Here is a 12,400-nt window from a genome sequence, read left to right as displayed (position 1 = left end):
ACACACACACACACACACACACACACACACACACACAATTAAATGCACTTCAGAAGTACAGATAATTATTCCCAGCTTTGTCAAGAATTAATTATCAAACTTTGTGTCTGATGTATTTCTGGGTACATCAACCATTGTTTCCCATGTCTCTGAATGTACAATTTAAAAGGACTTCTTCACTGGCCTTTGTAGAAAACTTGAATGACTGTGATAACAGTTTGGGTAAATTCTATTTAATTTTTACTTTGAAATTTTTCTTATTGCTAATTCCTCTAGTTTCTTTCTCAACAACTTCCTAATTTGAAATTTAAAGATTTAATACTATATTTATACATTTTAAATACTGTTATTTTTAGAATCAATATTAATTCCTAAGGTATCTTAGACTTCATTTGTTTGGAAATTGAGTTTCAGCAAAGGAAAAATTGCTGTCCAGTGAAATTTTGATCTTCCACATGCTGTATTGGACCTGCGTGGGTTTCATTTCAATTTTCTTTTTTTCCCCTAGTAAACGAATCTATGTAGTGGATAATAAGTATTAGATTTGCATCATTGCTAAATGTTAAAGGTATCACCAGCTCTACACCGTAGCATAATGAGTAAACTTACATATTTCAAACATCAAAAATGGTAGATCAAATGAGTTGGTATTCTTTACATATATTACCTATAGTTCTTAAAATTATCTTATAAGTATAATCCTCTTCAAGAAGTTGGTTCTTTTTAAATAATTCTTATATTTCAATTTTTGTGAATGTAGAATGTAGAATGACAACAATGGTAGAATGTAGAATGTAGTATGTAGAATGTAGAATGTCAACAAGGGTAGAATGTAGAAATGTAGAATGTAGAATGCCAACAAGGGTTGTACAAATCTTACATCTATCCTTCTGTTGTCTGCGTTCTTGTTTAATTTTTTCCAGAGACACCTGCCTGCCTCGGCTGGTGCTGGAACACACATGATGCTGTGGCATTCGTTTCCCAGAAGGGTCCTCTGCTCATTTGGACCATCTCAGGGCCAGATAGTGGAGTGTCTGTGCACAAAGAAGCCCATAGTTTTGTGTCTGACATTTGCACATTTAGGTGGCACACCCAAAAGAAAGGAAAAGTTGCATTTGGTCACATTGATGGAAGCATATCGATTTTTCAGCCTGGTGAGTATTAAAATGTCCTGTTCCTATCTATTTTCTTAGCAAAAAAAATTTTTTTTCAAAGATTTTTTTTATATATATATTTTTTTCCAGACAGCATTTCTCTGTAATAGCCCTGGGTGTCCTGGAACTCACTTTGAAGACCAGGCTGGCCTCGAACTCAGAAATCTGCCTGCCTCTGCCTCCCGAGTGCTGGGATTAAAGGCGTGGGCCAACACGCCCTGCAATTTCTTTTTTTTTAATTAGGTATTTTCCTCATTTACATTTCCAATGCTATCCCAAAAGTCCCCCATACCCTCCCCCCCAACTCCCCTACCCACCCACTCCCACTTTTTGGCCTTGGTGATCCCCTGTACTGGGGCATATAAAGTTTGCAAGTCCAATGGGCCTCTTATTCACATTTATGTATTAGTCTGAGAATAAACAACTTAAACAGAAGAAGTTGGCTCACAGTTTGACTCGAAATGTTGGAGGTTTCAGTCTCTGATCAATTATCTTCATTGCTTTGAACCTACGTGAGTATATTACACCTTACATAAAACTTATGTCAGGAAAATCTCATTCTTCATGTGGCTGGGTGTGAGAAAGAGAAGCGGAAGGAAAGTTAATTCCAGTCTCCATTCAAAGGCATGTTCCTAGTGAGCAAAACCTCCTAGTAAGACCTGTTTTTTAAAAATATTTTCCTCTTATTTTTGAGATTACAATGTAATGTCATAATTTTCCCTTTCCCTTTCCTTCTTCCAAAACACTCTCAGACCACCTTCATTTCCCTCCTTCAAATTCATGGGCTCTTTTGTCATTAATTGTTATGTGCATATATGTGTGTATATGGACAATATATATCCCTAAATACAATATAGTCAGATTATGATTTTACTCATATGTATGTTTTAGAAACTGCCCATTTGTTATTGGAGAGCCAGAACCTGATTTTTAAAGGCTCCACTACCTCTCACCAGAACCACAGTCTATGGACCAACCTTTTATGCAGGAGCTGTTCGAAGACTCGCCATATACCTAATTATAGCAGTGCTTAAAGTCCAATTTCACAAACTGCTAGTATAAGCACACTTATGAAACTATTATCCAGATTGGGCTAAGTCCTAAGGTTCCCATGACGCGCACTTTACTTATGATAGCGACACTGTATATGATAGTTACCTTCCTGCCATTTGTGCAGCACTGTGCTTGAACTAACCCCCTCCAATCATTTCTCATGGCCTGGGATTTCACATCAGCTCTTAATATCTGCACTTATTGAAAATGAGTCAAATGAACAAGAATTTTAATTTGGGAAGCAAAATTATTTTCTTATATAATATACAAGATGCTATCCCTTTGGATAGAGATACTGCCATACCACTGTTCTTTATCAAAGGTATCACCCCTCACAAAGACAATGACAGTAAATCTTTGAACTCCTAATTACTTAACTGGGCTCACTGGGCCTGTTGTGAATTATTGAAATTTTAAAATTATTCATTTTAAAATAAAGGCAATAATAAAATATAGTTCAAAAATTAAAAGCCACCTAAAATTCTCTCCTTTCAGAAATAAGTGCTGTTAATTTTGGAAAGCATACTTCATTTTCAGCCACTCCGACTCTCTGATAGTATGTAACTATTGAGTGGGTGGATGAGTAGGTATAGCTGTTCTTTCAAGAATAAAAAAAAATTAACAAATACCTTACATTCACTTTCTCTTACACTAATAAAGAATTAGATCGAATGGAATTGTTTTCTTTGTAATTGTATTTTTGTTTGTTGGTTTCATATTTTCTTCCTATGGGCACAGTAAACTGATTTCTGTATCCTTCTCTTTAGACATTTAACCTCAAAATCAAAGTATCAACAGTGGTATGATATTCCTAACTTTTTTTGACTACTGTTTTTAGTATAGAAGCTGCTAAACTTTTATCACAAGATTTTCTTCATATCTGATAGCCCATGAAACCTGATTTTATAAATAAAATATAACATTAGTAGCAAATATCAATAAAATATTATCAGGTATGTTTTTCTGATAGCTGACCACAAACCTTTATGATTTTTTCTACCTGTTACAATAAAAACATAAAAAAAGTAATGAATATAATCTACTATCATTTTGAGTATTGAGATTTAAAGCAACATGATTCAAGCATGTCCAACCCAAGCCTGTGGGCTACCTGAAGTAGCCTAGGGAAGTCAGTGATGGAGCCCAATACAAAATCACAAACTTACTTAAAGCAATCAGAGATTTTTACATTTTTGTCAGTTTTGTTGGTTTTTTTTTGTTCTTTGGTTTGTAATTCAATTGTGTGGCTCTCAAGCACAAATTTTGTAATTGGCAATGTCTTTCTGCAGTGCCACCAGATTAGATACACCTGACAGCATTCAAATTTCATATTGTCCTGCTTTGTTTCCGTGATTTAAATTTATATATATGTATGTATAGATGTGTGTATATATATGTGTGTATATATATGTATATATATATATATATATATATTACATATATATATTACAATACTTTTGAAAGACCACAAAATTAATTGGCACAAGCCAATACCTATGTTTCTTAAGAAATAGCTAGTTATATTTGGGCTAATAAGTCTTTTTATAACTTTTCTATATTATATTATTTTATGTTAATAATTTTATATTTTATATTATTGTTCATATCATTTATCACACCAAATAGATGTTTAAGAAGTACTTATTTTGATAAATAAAATACAAATTTCTCTTTGTGTGTGTGTATGTGTGTGTGTGTGTGAGAGAGAGAGAGAGAGAGAGAGAGAGAGAGACAGTGAGACACAGAGACAGAGAGAGAGAATAAAGAATAAAGGGCAAAATCAGACATCTTCCTTAATTACCTACCTTAATTTTGGAGACAGGCTCTCTCACTGAATGTTGAGGTCACATATTGGTCAGTCTAGCTTTTTAGCAATCCCTCCCAAGCTGCCCTTCCCAGCTTTGACATGGGTCATAGGGATCCAAACTCAGTTCCTTATAACTACATGACAAGTACTTTACTGTCCAAAGCCATTTCTCTAAAGCTGAACTTTTTTAAAATATCAATATACAAATTAGATAAAACTAAATGAATAAAATCTCATATCTAGTTTCTGTGACTATATAAGAAAAAATATAAAAAAAATACTACTTATTTAAGATGAGCAGTGTATTTTTTAAAAATAACATGATTTTGTAAACTTAATCCAAGCTGAAATAATAACATATTAAATTCACTTTACCTTGTTACTACTCTTATGTTCTGATATTTTGAAAAGAACATGTAATCATGGAACTGAAACAAGAGTGGTTGTATTGTTTTGTTTGGTTGGTTTGGGTTTTGTTGTGTGTGTTCCTATGGGGAATGTGTGTGTGTGTGTGTGTGTGTGTGTGTGTGTGTGTGTGTGTGCATTTGCAGATGCACATTAGTATGCAGGGCATATACACATGTGTTTGTGTCTAAGCCAGAGAAGAGCTTCAGGAATTGTTCTTCAGAAAAAGGCCACTGCCTTAATTTTTAAGACAGTCTGTCACCTTGGAGGGAGCTTGCCCGTAGAGCTGGAATGACTGACTGGTGAGCTCCAGGACTCCAAATGCTGGGATGATAACCATACGCCACTGTGCCCAGAGTTATGATTTGGACTCTGGGGATTGAATTCAGATCCTTATACTTTTAAGGCAAGCGCTAAACTGTCTTCCCATACTCTGTTACTGTCCTTTTAAACAAGCATGCCCTTTGAAGTTTATAATTCTTCCAACTAATTCGCACTTTCTTTTATATTTGTTGCATCTCCACTTAATTGCATCATCTCCTATCTTTTGAGAGTAAGGGGACTGGCTCAGGAAAGTTCCCATGTAACCATCAGCAAAACACCATTTTCCACATTGCTAGTTATATACTTAATTTGCAAAAGCAGAGATGATTTCTGATCATTTCTTTGAATATTAAATTTTGCTTATTTATCCTTGTAGCTCTTGCTTTAATACTCTGGTATGAACCATAACAACTAATGACGACTGAGAAGGAATTATTGTAAATACTGTTAATACTATTTATAACACACCCTACAGAAATAATTAATGAACCACTCATATAGTGATTTTGAAATCTCTGTGAAAAATACTGAATCCTACACTATACCAGAGGAGCTTAGACACCAGTGATTGTGTCTTGTCCAGGACAGCAAAGCTAGTCAGTTATAAAATCAGACCTAGGCCATCACCTCCAAAGTTAATGCCTTTACTCATTACTGATACTCTCTATCTCATTACTACTTCCTTGTCCCTGGCCTGTCATGAGAAAGTGAAAGTTCTTGCTGATGAGATAAGCCAGTCCTTTCCTTCCATATTTTCAGTGATAAGTATGAGGAATACTGAAAGCACTAGACAATATCAAAGCAAGGCTGATAACCCTGACTCACATAGTCAGGACAAACTAATTCCCCCATTCACATGTCAGCCATCCACATAAGAAAGCCAGATCAGGAGTCCCAGAATCAGGTGACATACAGTAGAAAACATGAGGGAAACAGGATCTTATGATGTTCTGTGAAACAATTCTCTTTGTATGAAATAGGTAGCAAAAATCAGAAACATGTTCTGAGACCGGAATCTCTTGAAGGAACAGATGAGGAGGACCCAGTTACAGCCCTGGAGTGGGACCCACTGTCCACAGATTATCTTCTGGTGGCTAATTTGCATTTTGGAATTCGTCTACTGGACTCTGAATCCCTTTACTGCATCACAACGTTTAATCTTCCCAGTGCTGCAGCGTCTGTGCAGTGCTTGGCCTGGGTTCCCAGTGCTCCAGGCATGTTTATAACTGGAGGTAAATGTGTCCATATTCCTGAACGCTTCAAATATGGGAATTTCCATTAAATGAGCTAGATACATTGTATCCTGTTAGTTGAGTTTTATGAAATGTTTTAATTAATATCACAAGTATTATTTATATACTGAGTGACTAATTTACAACCTGTGTCATTGACATGATTAAAGTGGAATTAAGAAACCATATTTTCTGTGTATTGAAATACGTTACAATGTATTATATACTTATATTTTATATTTATATATAATATAAACACATGCTTCTGTTTTGACAGATTTTGACAGATCATCACCATATATGCTATGGTAGTTAAATATCTTTAGTCAAATTTAGAAATGAAAGTAGTATAAAACTCCATGGTTAAAAGGATACTTTTTCTTGTCTGAGAGAATTTACCAAGGCAGATGATGAAATTCCAGAAGACAAAAAATATTAGGAATAGCAATGAGGAATTAAGTGACAACCAGCTTTTACCATTTACTAAAGCTCTGAGAGAGAGACAGAGAGAGAGACAGAGACACAGACACAGACACAGAGACAGAGAGAAGAGATAGAGAGACAGAGACAGAAACAGAGAGGCAGAGACAGGGATGCAGAGAGGGGAGAGAGGGAAAGGAGAGGGGGAAAGGGAGTGGAGGTGACAAGAGAGGGGAGGGGAAGGAAGGGAAGGGGAGTAGAAAAGAGAGGAGAGGAGAAGAGATGAGAGGGGAAAGCCCTATAGAGAAAGAAGAAAGTCAACCATTCCATTAAAGTAATATTTACTTAACACAAAATAATATTATTTGTCCTTGCAACGTTTAGTACAATCCTGTACTAATTTGTTTTACAGTTTTAAATTTAAAGAAGAAAGAACTGGATTCCTCATTTATATATCATAGTAACATTTAATTAAGTTTTATGAGTGATAAAATATAAATGTATTTATTAACTAAGATAAACTTTATCTGTTTCAAACCATAGTCTAGTGGTTTCTAGTCTATTCTCAAGGTTATATAGCCAATATCTCAATCCAGAGTATATTATTTTTCCCTAACAAACCCTGTACCCACTAATAAGCAAGTACCACCATTCCTCTCTACACTTTGAAGGCCACCCATGCACATAAACCAGTAATGTACTTTCTGTCCCTGAGCTTAACTGTTTGGGGCATCTCTAGCAGTCATTCCATTAGTCATTAGTCTCTAGTGTTTGCTCCTTTCACTTAACACAGTATTTTCAAGATTCAGCTGTGCTGCAGCATAGATCAGTTTATCACTCCTTTCTGTCATAAATAAGATCCTATCATAGGATCTGACAGATGTCATTGGTAGTTATTTATACAGTTGACCCTTTAGGCCATTAGGAATAGTATTGTTATTATGAGCATCGATGTAGAACTGTTATGTAGCCTTACACTTCTTATAAACTCGAGTAAACATTGTAGGTGCTAAGGTGATGCTATGTGTGACTGAAACACAGACTGACCCTTCTCCAAGGCACCTACTGAAGGATTTGGAGGGAGAGAGAATTTTCTAATTGGCTTTCAAGAATGTTTGATTTATTTGGCTGGAAGCAGATAGCGAGCCAGTGTGGATGTTTCAGTATACAAAGATAGCTTACTGTTATAGAAGTGGACAACTTTCTTTACCTGACCACTTCCAAGAATGCATGGTGCCAATGGAAATTGTTTGTTATAATGACCTCCTGTTATAATGGAGATCCTATTATCATGACCTCCACCATAGAAGGCAATTTCTAACCCATGACAGAGTGTAATGGAATAAAAAATAAACATGTCCCAAATTTAAAACTGGAGCAAAATATCAGCCATTTCTTTGATTGTATCATTAATATTTAGATTATATCACTGCCTGCCTCTGGAAGTCTCTGTTGTTACTTTTATGACTGGGTATTTTTTGTGTCAGAAAAAAATGTGTTGACATTTGCATTTCTGATGATCTGACTAGATTCTCAAGTGGGCGTTTTACGCATTTGGAATGTTTCAAGAACAACACCTATTGATAATTTTAAATTAAAGAAAACAGGATTTCACTGCTTACATGTAGTTAATTCTCCTCCAAAGAAAAAATGTAAGTAAAAATGTAGAAATTTTAATATTTCCCAGTATCATGTTTTCTGCAAAAAGGTGAGAATACAATATAAATATATTAAATGTTTTATGCCATTGATATTCTTAATGATATATACAGAAGGAACCACAGAATAACTAGTATTCCTAATATAAAACTATTAGACCAAAATGACATTGAATAACATTCATATAATCTTAAATTATTGCTGTGAAGAAGATATAACAATGATATTAATGAGAATTTGTAATAGTAATGAAATTAATAAAATTGACCTAACAGGTACAATTTATGTCTTAAGCATGTCTAACTTAGAACATACACAGATTATAGCAAAGAAGGCTCAAATAATCTGAGTGTTCAAATAATAGGACTTTTAACTCCAGGTTTCCTTATATGACTATTGATTGCTACTGAATTTATAGAATTTCAAGGCATCTCTACTGTCTTTATGTTATTCACATTGTTTTCTGATTTTTCATTGATTTTTTAATTTTTAATTTGTTTTTCACACTCCATATTCCATTCCCCACCCCACCTCATCCACCCTCCATCTGCTCCACATCCCATACCTCCTCTCCAGCCCACCCCATCTCCACATGGATGCTCCCACCTCCCACCCCACCTGAACTCTAAACACCTTGGGGCCTCCAGTCTCTTGAGGGTTAGGTGCATACTCTCTGAATGAACACAGACCTAGAACTCTTCTACTGTATGTGTGTTGGGGGCCTAATAATAGCTGGTGTATGCTATCTGTTTGGTGGTCCAGTGTTTGAGACTGCTGGTCCTCCTGCTGGATCACTGTTATCTTCAGCTTCTTTCAGCCTTCCCTAATTCAACAACAGGGGTCAGCTGCTTCTGTCCATTGGTTGGGTGCAAATGTCTGCATCTGATTCTTTCAGCTGCTTGCTGGGTCTTCCAGAGGGCAGTCATGATAGATCCCTTTTTATGAGTGCTCCATATAGCCTCAGCTCCCCTTGAGCTGGATCCCACTTTGGGCCTGTTGCTGGACCTTCTTTTCCTCAGGCTTCTCTCCATTTCCATCCCTGTAATTCTTTCAGACAGGAATAATTATGGGTCAGAGATGTGACTGTGGAATGACAATCCCATCCCTCACTTGATGTCCTGTCTTCCTGCTGGAGATTGGCTCATTAAGTTCCCTCTCCCTAACATATATTCTAAATAAAAATATGAAATTTTGGGAAACATTTTGAGTTAGATTTTTTTATTGAAAATAAGGAAGAATAAATTGACTTTGTGTTAGATCTGTCATGAACACATTTCATAGCTGGTAGTGTGTCCATATTGTGACTGCAAAAACTGTAGGCTGAGGAATATTTTTCTCCAATTAAAATAGAATTAATTTCTTCTATTCCTCAGATGTCTGACCCCTGCAAATTCATTGACCCCTCTTTTTTAATAATTATTATTATAGATATACATAAAAGAATGAACATAAATACAATCTGCTAAGTCATTCAACATTGGATGCATGTATATGTTTCTAGGGATCACCACTGACTATCATATAGTCAATCATGGGGCTTTTGATAAAATAAAAAAAATCTATGATTGGGGCTTAATGGTTAGGAGAGAGCTTGCTGTTCTTCCAAAAGACTTTGCAGTTCTCAGTACCCATGTCAATTAGCACACACTACATGTAACTCCAGCTTCAGGATATCTGAAACCTTCTAACCTCCACAGGCTCTTGCACTAGCATATAATCAGACACTGACACGCACATGCACACCCATCCACCTAATACACATATACACATGCAGGCATACATAAACACATGTGTTGATCTAGGATGATCATTTCCTTCGCATTTAAACCTATGTTTCCTCATACAAGGATAAAAAATTAACTATCACTCTTCAAATTGATGTTTTGTTTTCTAATTCAGGGGGTATTGATAAATAAAAGTGACTATATTTGAACTCCAAGTATTTTTATAAATATAAGCCTTTCTGTAGAAACACAACATTTCAGGGATTTAAAAATGATTTAGAAAAATTAGCAGTGGTGGATGATGTATGCCAAGCCAGCACATTGCACATTGTTTCTAATGCACATTGTTTTTAATTTTTTTCTATCTGTATTATTTTTTTTATTTTATTGTAACAGCTTTTCATATCTTGGAAAGATTTAGACCTCATAATTCTGTTCTTTCATATTTTTTCTGAAAGGGTCCATGTATATTAGCAAAAAAACTAAAAATGTAATGAATCACAAACTAATATTGTCGTTTTTGAATAGTATCTTTCAGATACTCTGTTGTTGATAGACCTCCTGACTTATTTTTCTAGTTTGCATTAAATATAATACTGTAAACTAAGAATCATTATGAAGTGAAATTTAAAAATAAAGACATTTCGTTATAAATCAGAATTCCAAGCAGATTGATGCATAAAGTTTGTCAAGACCACTTATGATGTCTAGTAATGAAAATACCAGGAAACATTATGGATCATATTAACTTTTACCCAGACTACATGTCATTGAACTGAATCGATTACTACCAGATGCCTATTTTATTACTATGCATTCTGGTTTGTATTTCCTGTCACTCTCAGGTTCAAAGTAATGAGCAATATCTACAATGAATTCATCAAGGACTTTCTTATATTTTAACCTGAAAATAAAATACCAAGAGGTATTTATGCATATCTCAATATGTAGTTAATAGTAGGTTATACAAATACTTTACAATGGCACAAAGTAATAGAAGCAGTTGTTCTCACCGACTCGATAATTAATTTATAAAGATATTTGCATTGACAGAAAACCATCATATATATGTTTGGTAGGGTATGGAGGTTTGTACTGCTTATTTTATTCTCTCTGTGTGCCTGTTTGTATCTCTTTATGTGTTTGTGGAGTAGATGTGCACATATACATACACCTTTGTGTGTAGAGGCAGACAAGGGCATTGGATTCATTGAAGATGGAGCCTCAGGTGTTTGTGGCATACCAGATTGTTGCATAGGTATTTGAGTTCTGACTCTAGTTTTCATGTTTGTACAGCAGGCTCTCTTAACTGCAGAACCATCTCTTCAGGTCCCTATGACAGTATTTTGAAAGAAGATTGTTTTTAAAAAAAAATCACATATTTTAATTTATGAATCAATAGCAAACTACATATTCATAAAAGGCTATAGTGTAGGCAAAATTATTATTATTAAAATTTTATATATATTTATTACTTCTGGAAATTAAATGGTAGACATTATTCTTTAGCCAGCTTTTCCCCAAATAACCACACAGAGACCTTTTACTATATCAAAGCCTTAAGCCTTAGCTGGGCAGACACTCAACTAGCTCATCTACGTTAATCCAATCACCTAGTCCTATCCAGCCACGTGGCTAGCTATGTTCTACGCCTGTGATCACACCCATCTCCTACCACATCTCCTGGCAAAATCCTCTTCTCCTCCTCCACCTCCTCCCCCAGCTTCTTGCTCCTCCTCCTCTGCTCCTTCCTCCTCCTCTTCCTCCTTCTCTTCTTCCTCCTCCTTCCCATTACTTCCCATTACTCTCCCAGAAAGTCCCACCTTCCACTTCCTGCCCCAATAATTGGCCATCAGAATTTTTTTTATTAAATCCCATCAAAGAATGCCCTAGGTAGGTGAGGAACAACAGATACACAATTTGACAAAGCATACTTCAATGCTATAAGTCCTGCCTAATTTTTAGCCACATTGATTTATAATAGTATATACTTCTTTAACACTGAGTTCTATGCTCATTTTTCTACATTTTTGGTGATTCTGTAGAAGTAGAAATTGTGATCATTAATACAGATTATGAATGTAGACAAAACAGAAAGTTGAAGTATATGTTAAGTCCTGTGATTTTATTCTAAAGAAAAGTGATTGCTATTTTTCCCTCATATTTTAGTTTCTGTCCAGTCTCCAAACAAAAATCATTATATATCTTCAACAAGTGAAGCAGTTCCACCCCCAAATTTGACACAGAATCAAGCATTTTCTCTTCCCCCTGGTCATGTTGTATGCTGTTTCCTGGATGGTGGAGTTGGACTTTATGACATGGGAGCCAAGAAGTGGGATTTTCTTAGAGAACTGGTAGGTCCTCTCATTATTTTGTAATGCACGATGCTTATTTTGTGTAAACTTGTGATATTGACTTACAGCTATGTATTAATATTGCTAAACATTAATTTTAGGTAATAATATACTGAATATATATATATATACATATATATGTATATGTGTATATATATATATATATATATATATATATATTCAACTATCTCATCTAAGTAACCCAACTAGGTAGCCCCATCCAGCCACGGAGCTAGCTATATGTTCTAGGCCTGTGATCACATCCATC

The 12,400-nt window shown here is 35.2% G+C and overlaps 1 protein-coding gene across 6 annotated transcripts in view; it reads left to right on the top strand.

Moving 5' to 3' along the window:
• The window catches only part of Wdr17 (WD repeat domain 17), a 94,819-nt gene that overhangs the window by 30,452 nt on the left and 51,967 nt on the right, over positions 1 to 12,400 (top strand). For all 6 annotated transcript variants that reach the window (XM_029480274.1, XM_021170445.2, XM_029480273.1 and 3 more), the window contains 4 exons: positions 924 to 1,154; positions 5,724 to 5,975; positions 7,925 to 8,047; positions 11,948 to 12,132. In XM_029480274.1, coding sequence (XP_029336134.1) covers positions 924 to 1,154; positions 5,724 to 5,975; positions 7,925 to 8,047; positions 11,948 to 12,132 — 791 coding nt within the window. The remainder of the gene's footprint in view (positions 1 to 923; positions 1,155 to 5,723; positions 5,976 to 7,924; positions 8,048 to 11,947; positions 12,133 to 12,400) is intronic.

The sequence above is a fragment of the Mus caroli genome, chromosome 8 (genome assembly GCF_900094665.2).
Source record: "Mus caroli chromosome 8, CAROLI_EIJ_v1.1, whole genome shotgun sequence".
Taxonomy (NCBI): Eukaryota; Metazoa; Chordata; class Mammalia; order Rodentia; family Muridae; genus Mus; species Mus caroli.
This window is presented reverse-complemented; position numbering and strand designations above follow the sequence as displayed.